Raw genomic sequence first — 18863 nt, 5'->3', positions numbered from 1 at the left:
AAGGCTGAACTACACGCCTTAAAAGAATATATAAACTTGTCAAGAATACACAACTTAGTTTAAAAACAACTAGCTATACTTTGAGTCAACGTAACTCTAGAGTACAATAGAGCCTAATGCCATTAATGAATGAAATGCAGAAGATACTAGAGTTGTAACAGAACCATAGGTTGTTTACAGTTTTTAGCTACGAATTTGGTTACATTAAATCAACGTAGCTTATGAGCTATAAAGTTTTCCGTGGTATTGCGTGTGTTTGGGGCTTTTTTGCTATATTTATATTGAATTTTATGAAGAAATTGCTTCATTTATATATCTATATAAATCAAAGTCCTGACTGACTGATAATCAACGCCCAGCCCAAACCGCTTGCCCTAGAAGGCTGAAAATTTGCAGGAACGTTACTCTTAAGTAGTAGGCGCGTACTAAGAAAGGTTTTTCCAATCCGCCACCATCTTAAAAAATGGCGCCCAGAAATGTAAAAAATCTTCTCTATGCAACAAAGTCCGCGCTTTTCAACCGACTTCAAAAATATTTAGTACACGGGTTTCCTTTAACCTCTAGAAGGGCTGAATGGTATTTTGGGTTCGATTTGTTGCCATATTTTTAAATGGCGGCCAAAAACTTAAAAACCCTTTTTTATGGAATAATAGAGAGTTTAAACATCCCCTAAACAATGAGATAGAATATATATATAAACCTAGAGTCACAACGTGGGATCTCGAGATCGACGATTCGCGATACACTTTTTGTCGAGCATGAATCTTTATCAAATACGGGTGGCGCCACCTATTAATCACTTGAAGAACTTTTTTATTACCGTCTGCTGTCAAAATAGTTTTTTAAACGTGTTAAATAAAATAAGCGAGTTAAATAATAAAAACTCTAGTCCTTTTTAATCTAATAAATAGATGAAATAAAAATCATAACGATGTTTCTGATTGAAAATAAGCGAGTAAAAGTTGTAATTAGTTCCGCTAGAGGCTCACAGGTGGCGCTGTCATGTTTTGATAAACTTGCTTGATAAAAACAATGTGTATCGCGGTAAGCCGATTTGAATTGGAACTCTATCTATCTCATTGCCCCTAAACGCGTACGTGTAGCTACCTTCCACAGTGCATTAGACCAATGCATTGTCAAAGGTGGCTACACGTACGCGTATAGGGGATGCTTAAACTCTCTAATGTCTGCGTGAACAGTAATAAAAATAACCCGACGGGCTGACGGGCAACGCCGAGTGCCTTCGCTCCTAGGGTGCTACAAAAATATTAGTCATCAGTAAAATCTACTCCTTTCTTTATATCATTTTGATGCAAGTTCTTATTACAAGCGAGCGACGCCGCGGGTAACAGCTAGTAAGGACTAATTATATTAGGATATTTTATTAAAATCTACACTTACACACGTAGCTAGTAGTATAACATCAACGTAATTTTTTCTTGTATCGCGCTATGATTCATTCATGAATACATTACAATGATAGGCGGGTTAATGCTATTTTCCGGTAGGCCCAGTGACGAAAGTCATTAATAACAATGGGAATTTTATCCCTATTAATTTTTAAACTAAATAAATGAGTATAATATAATTTACTTTTAATTATAATAAAACCACCGCCGCGAATTTAAGCCTAGGGTGTTTAAAAAATATAGTATTTTTCAATGGCAAGGGTAAAGCAGCGGATTGAAATATGCGCTGACTGTGGAAATCAAGGTAAACCTTGGCCTAATAATAATAATAATAATTTTTAATTAGTTTAACTAAGCCTAAAATAATATAATTTAATATATTAATAACTTAATATTAAATAGATAAATTTTTAGGGTTAAAATTTAAGCCTACTGATATAAAAAATTAGTATAAGCTGTCAAAATCTAAAAATGATAATTAATGATAAGGATTTTATAATAAATACCACGTAAACCTTGGCCTAATAATAATAATTTTTAATTAGTTTAACTAAGCCTAAAATAGTATAATTTAATATATTAATCGGTTAAAAATAGATAAATTTTAGAGTTAAAATTTAAGCCTACAGAGTGCTGTCAGAAGCGCGGGTGTGACGTCACCCATGCTGTTTTCCCATAAAGAAAAAACGGTAACTGTCATGGCCGCCCATTGCTAAAGGCAGACTCGTGACGTTTAACCTTGGATCTGACGTCACAACTGACAGCACTCTAGTTGTAAAATTAGTAAGGTGTCAAAATCTAAGGATTTTATAATAAAACATACAGATCCTTCATGGGCTTCGGTAAATAAAGGTATTTTACTATGCGATGAGTGTTGTAGCGTTCACCGCAGTTTGGGTAGGCATAGATCTCAGGTTAAATCACTACATAAATCAGCTTGGTCACCATCTCAACTCAATGTATGTGTTAATTATGTTAAAAAACCACCACAACATCTACATGAACTACATCACATGACCTATACTGGTTTTCGTTGTTAGATGGTCCACACGTTATATAGTAGTGGTTCAAACTCCATATGGGAGCATTCCTTACTAGACCCTAATCATGGGAGTAAAAATTCAAAGAAAAAGCCAACTCAAAAAGACCCTTTACAGTAATATATATGACTGTGACGTTAGCGTTTACGTTCGCTGCTAAGCTTATGAATGGTTTTGTGTTAAATAGCCCTGTTAAAGCGGATTTTATTAAAGCCAAACATCAAAATTTCTTATTTGTACATCGTCCTAATAAGGAAGAACAAACTGAGGAAGATTTAAGCCAAGTATAGTGAAATTTAGGCTTAGCAATACATTATCACATGTACTTTTCTCTTATGAGGGTTCAAATTAAAGAAAATAACCCCCATGGTTTTTTTTGGGTGGTTTTTATCCACCTGCAAAAACCCACTTAATAAAACCCACTGAGAACTTTAATCTTGATGATTTTGAATACAAGAAAAATTTTATTTTAAAGATATTTTAAGATATTTGTTGTTTGTATGAAACATTTTATGACTTTTTTTACTAATCAGTGACTTTTGAATTAAATTTTCTACGATGCACAGTTGCTAAAGATAAAAAACTCAATAAAACCCCAGAAAAACGCGATAAAAACACAATAAAACCCCAGAAAACGCGATAATAACCCAGAAAAACGCGATAAAAACACAATAAAACCCCAGAAAAACGCGATAAAACCCCAGAAAAACGCGATAAAGCCCTAGAAAAACGCGATAAAACCCTAGAAAAACGCGATAAAACCCTAGAAAAACGCGATAAAACCCTAGAAAAACGCGATAAAACCCCGGAAAACGCGATAACACCCTAGAAAAACGCGATAACACCCTAGAAAAACGCGATAAAACCCTAGAAAAACGCTATAAAACCCCAGAAAAACGCTATAAAACCCCAGAAAAACGCTATAAAACCCTAGAAAAACGCGATAAAACCCTAGAAAAACGCGATAAAACCCTAGAAAAACACGATAAAACCCTAGAAAACGCGATAAAACCCTAGAAAACGCGATAAAACCCCAGAAAGACGCGTTAAAACCCCAGAAAGACGCGTTAAAACCCCAGAAAGACGCGTTAAAACCCCAGAAAGACGCGATAAAACCCCAGAAAAACGCGATAAAACCCCAGAAAAACGCGATAAAACCCCAGAAAATCGCGATAAAAACCCGAGAAAAACGCGTTAAAACCCTAGAAAAATAAAACCCCAGAAAAACGCGATAAAACCCCAGAAAAACGCGATAATAACCCAGAAAAACGCGATAAAACCCCAGAAAAACGCGATAAAACCCCAGAAAAACGCGATAATAACCCAGAAAAACGCGATAAAACCCCAGAAAAACGCGTTAAAACCCTAGAAAAACGCGATAAAGCCCTAGAAAAACGCGATAATAACCCAGAAAAACGCGATAAAACCCCAGAAAAACTCAATAAAAAACTAGAAAAACCCCGTGGACTGGGTTTTTTATCGAACACTGGTTTTAATATCTATTTCTGACACATTTCACGTTTACTTCACCAGGCTGAAATTACCTTTGATAATGTATTGTAAAGCCTTAATAAATCATCTCTACTCAATACCCAATTCAGAACTAAAATAACCATCTCCATTACGCGAAACAGCAATTATATTCTAGTGTCCGAACTCCAAATGTTGAAACCAGTTTGAGATTAATATCATACGGTGCAGATCCTAATTATCACCATCCCGTAAGTTTTAGGCGAAAATCCAATTAAAAACCCCAAAAAAAACCCAAAACAAAAAAACTTACGCTATAACAGGATAAAGGAAATAGTCCTATGCATGTTGCCGCTTCATTTGGACAACCATCCCAAGTTGAATTGCTTTACGTTTATGGTGCCGATCCGGCAATGGTCGACTCTGAGGGAAAAACACCATCTGATTCCGCTAGGTACCAATTAAACATCAGTTTAATTAATTTTAATTAAACGTTAAATGGGTTTTTTCCTTATAGGAAAGCGGGTTATAATGAAATTGCCGATAGGTTAATAGATTGTCAGTATGAAGTTACTGATAGATTAACATTCTATTTATGCGGAAGAAAACCTGGTATGGGGTTTATTTTTTGGCGCAAATCCTACTAATTAATGCCTTAATTAACAAATTATAATTAACAGATCACAAAATTGGTCAACATTTCATTATACCCGAAATGGCTGATAGTTTAGACCTATCAGAATTGGCCAAAATAGCCAAGACAAAATTGCAAGCTGTAATATACAGTTTTTAAATTGCGTTTAATTGCGTCTATTTGCGTTAATAATAATGATTAATTTAATTTGATGCAGTTACCAAATAATTTGTTCGAAGAATTAGCTATGGATGTCTATGATGAAGTTGATAGAAGAGAAAATGATGCTAGTAAGATCATTTAGGGGGAATATCTTTACGAGTGTTGATTTTTTAATAAAATGAATGTTATACTGTGTCTCATCTTATTCCGCGCTTTAATATGAGTACTTACAAGACATATTTACGGTAATTGAGTGAGTTACCACTCAACAGGTTTGTCATAGACCATTGCAACACACAAGGGGCGGGAGGGGTCCATCTTGGGTTGCTTATTTCCCTGGAGGCAACTTGCGACAGATTAAGAACCTGAGTTCAATACACGCGGGACATGAGGGTAGCTAACTCGTGTTAATGTCTCTAGCGGTGGGTGCTTATTGGTTGGCGTCAGGGACATAATCCAAGAAGGTGACCATCCCCTCCAATGTGCTCTTTGCCACATGGGAGCGGCAACCCGAGGTCACTACACGCGGCACATGAGGGTAGCTAACTCGTTTTAATGTCTCTAGCGGTGGGGGCTTATTGGTTGGCGCCAGGGACATAACCCAAGAAGGTGACCATCCCCGCCAATGAGCTCTTTGCCACACGGGAGTGCCAACCAAGAGGCAACCCAAGTCCACTACACGCGGGATATGAGGGTACCTAACTCGTGTTAATGTCTCTAGCGGTGGGTGCTTATTGGTTGGCGCCAGGGACATAACCCAAGAAGGTGACCATCCCCGCCAATTTGCTCTTTGCCACACAGGAGCGCCAACCAAGAGGCAACCCAAGTTCACTACACGCGGGACATGACCATGAGGGTAGCTAACTCGTGTTAATGTCTCTAGCGGTGGGTGCTTAGTGGTTTGCGCCAGGGACATAATCCAAGAAGGTGACCATCCCCGCCAATTTGCTCTTTGCCACACGGGAGCGCCAATCAAGAGGCAACCCAAGGTCACTACACGCTGGACATGACCATGAGGGTAGCTAACTCGTGTTTATGTCTCTAGCGGTGGGTGCACGCTTATTGATTGGCGCCAGGTTACCAAGAAGGTGACCTCCCCGCCCCTGTGGTCTTTGCCAGACACTTCTGGAATTAATTTAATGGTCTATTGTATTAATCTATGGATTGTAGGTACTCAAATGTAAGCGGATGAGATTATTAATGAATTTTATTAACCTTCAGTTTGGTTATCAACTCAAAACCACAGCGCCTTAGTTATGGATCGCCAAACAGTTCCGTTCCTACCCGTTAATCCCGAATTCTCCACCACAAGAAATCAAGTAATAATCCCCCCGCTTCCACCACAATTTCGGCCCAAAACAATCTAAATTTACCGCGGGATTTTAATAACAGGGTCGACAAAAACTGGCCAGGTTTAACGCGAGAGAATTTGCCACTTTAATCATAGATATCTTGAATGAAGCCAAACGTAGACATCTCGGTCTTCCAGTCATTAGTCCTTCTAAAGGTATATAAACCTTGAACAGGATTCATACAAACCTCCTGGAAAACTCGGGGATATATATGGGAAAAAACCTGGAAAACTCGGGGAAATATATGGGGAAAAAAGCTGGAAAACTCGGGGAAATATATGGGAAAAAAAGCTGGAAAACTCGGGGACATATATGGGGGAAAACGTGGAAAACTCCGGGACATATATGGGGGGAAAACCTGGAAAACTCGGGGACATATATGGGGAAAAAAGCTAGAAAACTCGGGGACATATATGGGGGGAAAAGCTGGAAAACTCGGGGACATATATGGGGGAAAAACCTGGAAAACTCGGGGACATATATATGGGGGAAAAAGCTGGAAAACTCGGGGACATATATGGGGAAAAAAGCTAGAAAACTCGGGGACATATATGGGGGGAAAAGCTGGAAAACTCGGGGACATATATGGGGGAAAAACCTGGAAAACTCGGGGACATATATATGGGGGAAAAAGCTGGAAAACTCGGGGACATATATGGGGAAAAAAGCAGCAAAACTCCGGGACATATATGGGGAAAAAAGCAGCAAAACTCCGGGACATATATGGGGGAAAAAGCAGCAAAACTCCGGGACATATATGGGGGAAACCTGGGAAACTCCGGGACATATATGGGGGAAAACCTGGAAAACTCCGGGACATATATGGGGGGAAAAGCTGGAAAACTCGGGGACATATATGGGGGAAAACCTGGAAAACTCGGGGACATATATGGGGGGAAAACCTGGAAAACTCGGGGACATATATGGGGGAAAACCTGGAAAACTGGGGGACATATATGGGGGAAAACCTGGAAAACTGGGGGACATATATGGGGGAAAAACCTGAAAAACTCGGGGACATATATGGGAAAAAAACCTGGAAAACTCGGGGACATATATGGGAAAAAAACCTGGAAAACTCGGGGACATATATGGGAAAAAAACCTGGAAAACTCGGGGACATATATGGGAAAAAAACCTGGAAAACTCGGGGAAATATATGGGAAAAAAACCTGGAAAACTCGGGGAAAAAAAACCTGGAAAACTCGGGGAAATATATGGGAAAAAAACCTGGAAAACTCGGGGAAATATATGGGGGGAAAACCTGTAAAACTCGGGGAAATATATGGGAAAAACCTGTAAAACTCGGGGAAATATATGGGGAAAAAACCTGTAAAACTCGGGGAAATATATGGGGAAAAAATCTGTAAAACTCGGGGAAATATATGGGAAAACACCTGGAAAATTCGGGGAAATCGGTTTTCCAAAAGTTGTATGAACCCTGAGCAAGTCGGAAAAAGCGCAATCGGTGGCAATTCAAAATCAACTTACAATTACAGTAGAGACGGCTCAAAACGGTAGGCAACCAAACAGCAGTGGTGAAAAAGGTAATATGTCAGATGACGAACCGGTTTACGATAGCGTCGCGTCAGATGATGAAATTGCCGATTATCAAAGGCATTCCGGTGGTAGTTCATTACAAAGAGTGAACTCTAGATCATCCGTAAGTATTTGAAACGGCAACACGTGTTAAACGTGTTAAAACATGTGAATTCCGAGCTTTGGCGACGTGCACGATGTGTTTTTATCAACAATTTCACGCGACGTGTTTATGTGTATTTTTTTATATAGAATGATGAAAGTAAAGTTTGCATGGCTGACGTAGTGACTGCAATAGGTACCTGCAATAATAAAAATAATATTAATAATAATAAAGTCCGGTCGCCCAAAGTGCTGCATGATACGAAAGTCTTAAACAGAAGTTCCGAGTTCAATGAATTGCTGCTGCAACAAAGGCCTTGTTGCCATTGCGGCGCGATTGCCCCCAAAAATTCAATTTCAAGTGCAATAACCGAAATGCTCACTAATGGTATGAGCCTTAAAGAGGAGAAACGTGGAAAGGTACAAAAACTTGATCCTTTTGTTTATCTTTACGCCAATTTATGCGCTGTTTTAAGTTTAAGTTACAATGAATGAGCTGTTTTGATAGGTTGCGTATTTAAAATTGCGCCATTTGCAGTTGTTTTTTGCTATTTTTAATAATTTCAGCAAAATAAGTGGGGTGGATCTAGGGTGCTAGAATGTTGTATTTTAAAATGTGTGTTGTTATTATTAGTGTTGACTATACAGATAGATTCAGGATTGGAGGCCATATTGGATGAAAGTCTATCTGTATAGTCGTAACTACTGTTATTGTCTTAAACAGTACACGAAACTAATAACGTTATGCTTGCGTTCGATGTTACATTGTTTATTTTAATCCCATTAATTAAGCATATATGTAGAATGTTATATTTATAACGTTATATATATGTGTAATGTTGTGCGTATATATATGCGTAACGGTGTGCGTATATATGCGTAACGTTGTGCGTATAAATGCGTAACGTTGTTCGTATAAATGCGTGACGTTGTGCGTATATAAATGCGTGACGTTGTGCGTATATATATGCGTAACGGTGTGCGTATATATATGCGTAACGTTGTGCGTATATATGCGTAACGTTGTGCGTATATATGCGTAACGTTGTGCGTATATATGCGTAACGTTGTGCGTATATATGCGTAACGTTGTGCGTATATATGCGTAACGTTGTGCGTATAACGATATTTATACATACTTGCGCATTACGTTATACATACATTTGGGGAGAAATTATAGTTTGCTGTATTTATTCAAAAGTAATTTCATATAAGTTCGTCTATTTTTACTGCTTGAATGTTATGTTATCTTGTACATAGTAGAAACATCGTTTTTTAAGAAACTTTCAGCTAAAATCCCTCGAACCAAATTAAATATCAGCTAAAATCCCTCGAACCAAATTAAATATCAGCTAAAATCCCTCGAACCAAATTAAATATCAGCTAAAATCCCTCGAACCAAATTAAATAACAGCTACCTTCAGTTAAAATTAAAATTTTAATCAAAACAGCTCGTAATTTAGCCACCACACTAATTGTTAACAAAAAACTCAATTATACCGAGAGAAAACTAAAAAAAAACAACCGCTTTTAATTACTTCTTTAAAATAAAGAGTTTGGCATCTTCCGACGCGCCTATAACGCTAAACGAATATATGGATGTTAAGAAACAATTGGCTAGCTCTGAAGCAAAAATTAATATGCTGCTTCGAAATAACAAAGATATGAAACAAGAAATATCCATACTACAAAGCACGGTAATATAACATAACCCTAGTTGTTGCCACTTATACAAGAAGTGCGATAAGGGACTAGAAGTACTGAGCTAACCAAATTCTTCACTTGTCGAAAGTGAATATTCTTGATAACACATCGACGGTTGTCCCTCTGGTAGCGGTTTCTGAATTTTCCCTCCCAAAACGTGAGAGGCTCGCGGCGGTAGGCGGCCGAACTAGATTCAAGCACCCGCGTCCGTGTTCCGCCGCTTTAGGTTGAGGGGAAGGGGGTAGGAAGTGTTTTTGTCGGAACTCGACCAATTTTTTTCTCTCTAGTGTAGGCGCGATTGAAGCGGCATAAAATCCTCTCAAATTTGTTCACTAGTGCCAGGATCTATTAGTACCAATGCTAGAGCCCTTCACTTCTAGTCTCATCTCACTTCTGGATGAGACTAGAAGTACTGAGCAAACCAAATTCTTCACTTGTCGAAAGTGAATGAATATTCTTGATAACACACGAACGGTTGGCCCTCTGGTAGCGGTTTCTGAATTTTCCCTCCCAAAACGTGAGAGGCTCGTGGTGGTAGACGGCCGAACTAGATTCAAGCACCCGCGTCACTGTTCCGCGGCTTTAGGTTGAGGGGAAGGGGGTAGGAAATTTTTGTTGGAACTCGACCAATTTTTTCTCTCTAGTGTAGGCGCGATTGAAGCGGTGGCATAAAACCCCCAAATTTCTTCACTAGTGCCAGGATCTATTACCATTTACCAATGCTAGAACACTTTACTTCTAGTCCCTTATCTTACTTCCGTTTATACCCATCGCAACGACACGTCTAAACCTAATAGACCAAAAACACAATTCTTACACGAAGGTTCACACCCTAATGCAAGAAAACACTCGTCTAAGATCAATTGTTGGCTCTAACGAGTCACCCCTCAGAGCTACCACTACCACCAACTCTCATATGGGTGCATCAATGGCCAATGGTTACGAACCAGTGGTTGCTGAAAGACCACACCACCATCACCACTCCCCCATAGTTCCTGTAACGACTAATCCCTACGTCAGCGAAGGTTTATTGACATGTGGTGGTACCCCCGGGAGGTCATCATCTCCAAGGGGTTCATCAAATCATCAAAGACCCCAGTCAATGTACGAAGCCAGGGAAAGGCACCCTCAATTGGGACATACTTGGGGCGGATCGAGTTATAATAGTCAAACTGGTTGTTGTCCACCTTACGGTTATTCTTTACCCAGAGATGACAGTGGAATTGTAAGACCACCTTTGCGACCCCTTTTGTGGTACCATGAACGTAATCTTTACATTGGTTTCCACCATGCAGGGTCATACCCACTCTAGTCTATCCTCTCGCAATAGCGGGGATTACGATAACGCTTCCAGTCACCTTAATAGTCATAATAGGTCAGTTTTACTGGCAAACTCGGAACCAAAACTAGCGGCTCTCACGTCGAGAGTAAACAACCTGACTCAAATTTATTTGGACAGTTCCTGTCATCATAGTCGTAGCAACTCTATGAGTCCCCCTACGGAAACCCCTCCGCCTATTATACCAGGTAGGCCAAGTCACACTCAAGTGACGCAACACCACCCTAGAGGTTCCGCCGATGGATTACCTACTCAAGACGAGGTTGTCAGAAAAACTGAGCAAATTACTAAGAAGATACAGGAATTGCTCATTTCCGCGCAAGAAGGCAAGAATGAATGGTAAGTTAACTTAAGGGGAAAACGTTTCAGGGTTCATACAAACCTGGAAAACCGGGAAAACCTGGAAAAATCAGGGAAATAAATAGTTCACTAAAACCTCAGGGAAAACTCAGGGAAATTTCAAATTTTTAGTAAAATTCAGGGAAATCAGGGAAATTTGCGTCTAACCAAACAGGGGCCAAGTAATTAAGCAAAATGTTCAAAAACATATCCCCCTCCATAGGATTAACATTACACTATACTTTGGAGGCTCGTAACTCTGGTTCTACTAGAGATATGGGGAATGTCCTTTGAGTATGTTATAGTCCAATTTGCCCCCCATCCACCCATACTAAAAACTTAGGGGGACGACAAACAGGGGCCGAGTAATTAAGCAAAATGTTCATGAACATAGCCCCCTCCATAGGATTAACATTACACCCAACTTTGGAGGCTCATAACTCTGGTTCTACTAGAGATACGGGGATGCCCCTTGAGTATGTTATAGTCCGATTTGCCCCCCATCCACCCATACTAAAAACTTAGGGGGACGACAAACAGGGGCCGAGTAATTAAGCAAAATGTTCAAAAACATACCCCCCTCCATAGGATTAACATTACACCCAACTTTGGAGGCTCATAACTCTGGTTCTACTAGAGATACGGGGATGCCCTTTGGGTATGTTATAGTCCGATTTGTCCCCCATCCACCCATACTAAAAACTTAGGGCTACGACAAACAGGGGCCGAGTAATTAGGCAAAATGTTCGTAAACATCCCCTCCATAGGATTAACATTACACCCAAATTTGGAGGCTCGTAACTCTGGTTCAACTAGAGATACGGGGATGCCCTTTGAGTATGTTATAGTCCGATTTGTCCCCCATCCACCCATACTAAAAACTTAGGGCTACGACAAACAGGGGCCGAGTAATTAGGCAAAATGTTCGTAAACATCCCCTCCATAGGATTAACATTACACCCAATCTTGGAGGCTCATAACTCTGGTTCTACTAGAGATACAGAGATGTCCTTTGAGTATGTTATAGTCCAATTTGTCCCCCATCCACCCATACTAAAAACTTAGGGCTACGACAAACAGGGGCCGAGTAATTAGGCAAAATGTTCGTAAACATCCCCTCCATAGGATTAACATTACACCCAACTTTGGAGGCTCATAACTTTGGTTCTACTAGAGATACGGGGATGTCCTTTGAGTATGTTATAGTACGATTTGTCCCCCATTCAACCATACTAAAAACTTAGGGCTACGAAAAACAGGGGCCGAGTAATTAAGCAAAATGTTCGTAAACATACCCCCCTCCATAGGATTAACTTTGCACCCAACTTTGAAGGCTCATAACTCTGGTTCTACTAGAGATACGGGGATGCCCTTTGATTATGTAATAGTCATATTTGCCCCACCCCTCTTCGTTAACATTTGCTCCATAGGATACTCCATATACGGGAAAAAACCTGGAAAACTCAGGGAAGTAAATGGGGAAAAACCTCATAGAAATCTCAGGGAAATTTGTTTTCCAAATGTTGTATGAACCCTAGCTGCGTTTGTTCTTAGAGAAGTTTCGTTTTGTTCGCAGTTTAGTTAGTAGCGCCACCTATTTTTATTGCAATTGCAATTGCAACTGCAGCAATCTTTTAAATAACTTATAATTTGAACATTCTCGCCTTTTCTTTTTCGTTTCTTCTTATTTTTGGTTCATAGTTTTATACCCTGTTCTGAAAAAATCTACCGAGCAGTTGTAGAAATGGCCAGTATTTTCCCTCAGGTATGATTTAATCGTTGCACTTTTTATTTAATTAATTATTTTTAATTACTGTTCCGTTGTTAATTAATATTTTGGCGTCCCCTGGTACCTTAGACAAAGGCCCTCCCTTTTTAGAATCAATAAAACTACATTAAATTAAAATTAATCAATTAGCCTTATTCCTGATCAGCGCCATCTACCCATAGCGGTGACTTTGAGAACTACTGTAAGCGGCAAGCCAATCAGATATCGCTAAAATCTGGTGACGTCATTTTTGGTAAGATCCCCCCTCGAGAGTGCCAGTCAGTGACGTCACCAGATTTTATAGACATCTGATTGGCTTGCCGCTTACAGTAGTTCTCAAAGTCGCCGCTATGGGTAGGTGGCGCTGATCAGGAATAAGGCTAATTAAAACCTTTAAACTTATACAATTTCAATTGGTTATCGTAGACACCACATGAAGAGAATATCCACTCGGCTCTTAAGCAACTTACAGGCTGCGCAATACGTTTGCAGTTAGAGTGTCGTACTCTATTATCTCAACAGCAAGGACCCGTAGATTATCGTTTTGTAACCCAGCAAGTGATACAATGTGCCTACGATATTGCCAAAGCTGCTAAGCAAGTTGTAACGTTCTTCGAGTGATATGATATGATATTTGACTCAAAAATAGTACCAAAAACACACCAACCAAGTAAATATTAAAATTCACTTAATATACAATACACTCCTCTAGAAAACAAAAACCTAATTACATCATGGCTTAATTCCCTCTGTAATTAAATTAAATTAAATTAAAATACCAAGAAATTAGGCCAATTAACTTTAAAATAGGCTTACCGGTTTTTTACAATTAATCATGCCTTATCCTTAATAATAATTTAGTTTTAACTCTACAATATAATATACCTATTTAACTATAGATAAATAAATTTAAAGTAGTGCCTTGGCTGCTTTTTAATTAAATAAAAATTAATTACTTACTTACTTAATTAATTAATTATTAAATGGGGCAATTTAAATTTAATCAAAATTATATATATTTTTTTTTCTTCGAAGTTAATTAGAAATTAGTAATTAAGCTAATTGGGTAAATAAATTTCTTAGGCACAATATGGTTGGCTATTATATTTTTAACTATACTTTATCTTGTTTTAATTTTAATTATGTATTAAAAAATTAAAAAGAAATAATATCGCCACCTTTTTTGATGAGGATGTTTCAGTATTTTTTCTTTTAATTAATTTGATTATAGAAATTAGGTGCAATAACGTATTTTTTTCTTCATGTGCTTAGTAGGCCTAAGTTTCGGGAGGTTTTCTGGTTTCTTTTTTTTTTTTTTAATATTAGCCATGTTTTTAATGTTTATAAATGAGTAGGCGTGAAAATGTTAAAAACGTGGCTAATAATTAATAAACCAATCGTTAAACATTAATTACGGTATGTTAAACCAACAATAGTATAATTGGAATGCGGCGTGGGTTAAAGAAAAAGTTCAGGTAACATAACATTATACCTTAAAAGAACGAGCTTTTTCTAAATATAAAAGGAATTAAATATTAAAATTGAAATAAAATGAATTATCTCTTATTACAAAATGATAATTAGTACATTTAATTAGTCTTAAAAACTATCAAGGACTACTGTGTCGCCATCCGCCATTGGTTTAGTGGCGTCTGCTAACCGATTACGCGCGTGATCGAGTGGGCTATTCCCTACCTTAGCCTTACCTCTCTCAGCCTGTGAGAATTCAACCAATCGAACCTCTAACGCGCGTGATCGAGTGAGCTATTCCCTACCTTACCCCTACTTCTCTCAGCCTGTGAGAATTCAACCAATCCCGTAATGGTAAGTGGTTCTGGGTAGCAGACGCCATGCATTAAACCAATGTCGAGGGAATGGCGTAGTAGTCCTTGATTATTTTTAAGATTAATTAAATGTACTAATTATCATATTGTAATAAGAGATAATTCATTTTATTGATTAATTTTAATATTTAATTCCTTTTATATTTAGAAAAAGCAGCCGTTCTTTTAAGGTATAATGTTACATTACCTGAATTTTTCCTTTAAAACAAAATGGCGGCACGTTTTAATCGAAATGGGCCGTCATTCATAACGATGTCAAAATATAAATTGAGCTTGGGGTGTGGTGTATATCAGTTCAACATTAATTTCTTCTTAATTAATTAATTACTCGGCATTTTCTTCTTCTTATCAAAGTATGGTACAAATTGAACTGATTATCATGCACCCACTTATTAAAATGTTAATTAATTAATTAAAATTCTTAACCATATTTTTTAATTAATTAATTAAACTCGATCTTATCACCTTGATTTTAAATACCATAAAGGATAAAATAAAAAAATAAAAATATATATTTAAAAACATGTTTGCGCATATAAATACTTTAAAATTAATTATAAATATTCATATATAGTGTGAGTATTATATTTTTCTGACGTAATTAATAATTTGATGGTGTTTTAAAAGATATTAAAATGAATAAATATTAATTTTAAATGCGTTCGGCAATTAGAGGCGGCATAAGTTTATAAGATATGTTCCATATAAGTTTGTTAATCTCTGGAGCTTGTCAAGAAGTGAGTGAGGTAGGTCATAGATTCATGGTAAAGCGACGCCTGGTCGGTGTGGCGCTGTCAAAGGCTTAGTACAGACTAAATAGTAATATGGACTGCAAAATTAACCGAGTGTAGTAACTAGTAAATCCACCTTATTCCCTTTCGCCGGAAGTTAGGCTTAGCTCGGGATTCATAGGGGTGAGTAACGGGAAGAAATTCGTCTGTCGTCTGCTACAAAAGGCAAAAATATGTACTGTAGCGGACGACAGACCAATTTCCCTTTCGCCGGAAGTTAGGCTTAGCTCGGGATTCATAGGGGTGAGTAACGGGAAGAAATTCAGAAATTCGTCTGTCGTCTGCTACAAAAGCCAAAAATATGTACTGTAGCGGACGACAGACCAATTTCTTCCCGTTACTCACCCACCCCCATGAATCCCGAGCTAAGCCTAACTTCCGGCAAGGCGAAAGGGAATAAGGTGGATTGTCGCGTCATTCTCCCTTGAACTAGCTCGAGCTGTAAGTCTCGTTTGTCTTAAACTTATAGAACATATCTTATAAACTTATGGTATGAAAGCACACGTACGATTTCGATAAATTCAAATAAGCAGACGACGTAAGATAATTCAATTGAAATTAACAGATTCTAATAATATTCGGTGCAATTAAATTAAACTAAAATTAAAACCAACACTACTTATAAACTATAAAACAAAATATAATTCTATATATATATATATATAAATACTAAATTCTAAAACAAAAACGTACCAAAAAATAAATAAAAACAAACGATTTTGGCGCCATCTATCTGTAAATATTCTTAATTAAATAATAATAAGCTGATAAATCTTTGTAAATAATATAATATCTATAACTTGAACTTCCAACAACAACAACAACTCTCGATAACTATATTGTATATTTAGGTATTTTTTCGATGTGCTTATGATTGTTATGACTTATGAAAGATATTCTTCTCTCACTTTATTTGCTTAATTGCGCCAATTTTAATTCGTATAAATAAATAATACCCAAATTTAAAGAATGAATAACGAAATATTTTTCAAGAATAATAATAATAATAATAAAAGTATAAACAAGTATTTTGTTAGAGAAAGGAACAGTAGGGTTGTATGATTTTCGAGACAAAAACAAAACATATTACGACGTACTATTTTGTATGAAAGAGATATCGACTAAATAAAAATCTTATCATCACATAATATTTAGTGATGTTTTTCAACCACTTTACCGATTTAACATGGTTTTTACTACTTTAGGAAAAAAAAACGATCCCCCTGACATTCCCAGGTGCAAGGCCTTCTAGCATAAGTTCATAAGATATGTTCCATATAAGTCTGTCACCAGTTACAAACTGGAGCTTGTCATGAAATGAGTGAGGTAGATCATAGATTCAAGGTAAAGCGAGGGAGGCCTGGTGAGGCGCTGTCAAAGGCTTACTACAGACTAAATAATAATAAGATGGAAGTCCTGCAAAATTAACCACCGAGTGTCGTTCTCCCTCGAACTAGCTCTCAGCAAGTGTCTAACATTACGAAGTATAGGTAATCATGTCGTACTTATGGAACATATCTTATAAACTTATGCTCTTGAGTCCGCAGTGAATAGTGCAACTCATTTTCGTGCTAACCGTTACCAAAAGGAGATGATCCAAAGGACATAGCTTTCCAGCCTAGGAATGAGGGTAATGTGTGTCAGGTTTTCTCTAACGAACGTCTCATCTCGAGTGTTCCTAAAACGTGATATCCCAAGGCTAGGCCGAATGTATTTACTGTAGAGTAAATGGTAGTTGAACACCCAAAGTTTTTTTCTACTAACATTTTTTCTCGGCGCAAACTAACATCAGCCGCGGAAAGCTGGGTCTCGCTAAAGAAATTCCACCCCCCTTAAAAAATGTACGAAACTTAAATTTTTCGATGGGAGGTTGGGTCCGCTTGTGATGAGCTTTTCGGCCAATAGAGAGACGTAGATCCGCTCGCGTAGATCTAAGGCGATCGGAGTTTACGTTATGGCGGAGCAAGTTAGGTGTAAATGTATTAATTTAGAAATGGATAAAAGGCTCTCAAAATAAACTCAGAGTATTTCCGCGCCAGAAAAATATAATTCCGTCGGCTTTCTCTAAAAACGTTTGCACACCACACGCCATAAAAAACGCAAACACAGTGCACTTGGATGAACCCTCCATGCTTGAACTTACTCGATAAAAAAATTAACCCCGCCTGTTTTACTTCACTCTCCACCGCTGTGGAGCGCTGCTTCAAAAGCTCGTTTTCGGTCGTGGCCGATATTTTAGAAATTTTATCTCTTCATTCACGCGAGCTCCGTTGGAAACTTTAAAAAGCTTAACGTCAGAACTTTCAGACACAGAGGCTACGGCAAAAAATCTTACATAGGAACTTGGTGTAAGATTATTCTACTTGTGCCGTTACTAATTTTGAAAAACGTGGTAAGAAATTTTCTCGGAAAGAAAAGTAGTTTTTTGGGTACGTGTGTTATACAAGTAGCTTTATACGACAGTGCTGTGTGTGTTTGTGATGGATCACAAACATAAAACACTTTGAGGCATCGCGAATACTTCAAACGTTACTGGGGGCTGGTATAATGACTAATTTGGACTTTTAATTGTATAAAAAGGCGCAAATATGCAATGGATTTTCAGCACAAAGGTTTCGTCGTGTACCGTTACACGTAGAATATACGAAAGCATTTTCGTGACTTGTTTTTAGTTTTATACGACAGTGCTGTGTATGTTTGTGGTGGATCACAAACATAAAACACTTCGAGGCATCATGAATACTCCAAACCTTACTGGGGACTGGTATAATGACTAATTTGGACTTTTAATTGTACAAAACAGACGCAAACATGCTATGATTTAAATAACAAAAGTTTCGTTGTGTACCGTTACACGTAGAATATACGAAAGCATTTTCGTGACTTGTTTTTAGTTTTATATGACAGTGCTGTGTATGTTTGTGGTGGATCACAAACATAAAACACTTCGAGGCATCATGAATACTTCAAACCTTACTGGGGACTGGTATAATGACTAATTTGGACTTTTAATAGTACAAAACAGACGCAAACATGCTATGATTTAAATAACAAAGGTTTCGTTGTGCACCGTTACACGTAGAATATACGAAAGAACTTTCGTGACTTGTTTTTAGTTGTACCAATCCCTTCCGGGTAAACTACCTCAGGTCTCACAAATTTCCCCGAATTTTTAGGCAACAATAGAGATATCTCAGATGTGACGTCAATGCCTAGGTAAAACGTCACGTTACGCACTAAGCTTTGACAGTGGGCGGTCATGCTTGGTACCCTTTGGTTCTATGGGTAAATAGCATCGGTGATAACTCTATTTAATACCCTGACATTTCCACGTTCCCCAGCTTTGTAAAAGTAAAGCTTTACACAGGCA

At 37.9% G+C, this 18863-nt stretch overlaps 1 protein-coding gene across 3 annotated transcripts; it reads left to right on the top strand.

The window, feature by feature from the left end:
* Positions 1-1450: 1450 nt before the first annotated feature.
* On the top strand, positions 1451-16641 carry Git (ARF GTPase-activating protein GIT1). 3 transcript variants are annotated; one of them, XM_089857005.1, is made up of 19 exons: positions 1453-1713; positions 2235-2368; positions 2450-2565; positions 2637-2733; positions 4084-4170; positions 4243-4373; positions 4437-4531; positions 4600-4694; positions 4771-4843; positions 5937-6034; positions 6108-6222; positions 7567-7730; positions 7859-8128; positions 9262-9405; positions 10236-10637; positions 10708-10787; positions 10872-11090; positions 12792-12855; positions 13285-16641. In XM_089857005.1, the coding sequence occupies exons 1-19, from the start codon at positions 1662-1664 to the stop codon at positions 13477-13479; spliced, it is 2631 nt and encodes an 876-aa protein (XP_089713131.1). In that variant the 5' UTR covers positions 1453-1661; the 3' UTR covers positions 13480-16641. The 3 variants fall into 3 exon arrangements, with proteins under 3 accessions (XP_089713132.1, XP_089713131.1, XP_089713130.1); XM_089857004.1 differs by having other exon boundaries at positions 10708-11090; XM_089857006.1 differs by lacking the exon at positions 7859-8128 and having other exon boundaries at positions 1451-1713; positions 10708-11090.
* The last annotated feature ends 2222 nt before the right edge of the window (positions 16642-18863 follow it).

Source organism: Phalangium opilio, unplaced genomic scaffold, assembly GCF_054372755.1.
Source record: "Phalangium opilio isolate 3A_F unplaced genomic scaffold, DU_Popi_V2 ptg000217l_1, whole genome shotgun sequence".
Classification (NCBI taxonomy): Eukaryota; Metazoa; Arthropoda; class Arachnida; order Opiliones; family Phalangiidae; genus Phalangium; species Phalangium opilio.
Note: the sequence above shows the minus strand (reverse complement) of the source record. Positions and strands in the feature narration are given on the sequence as shown.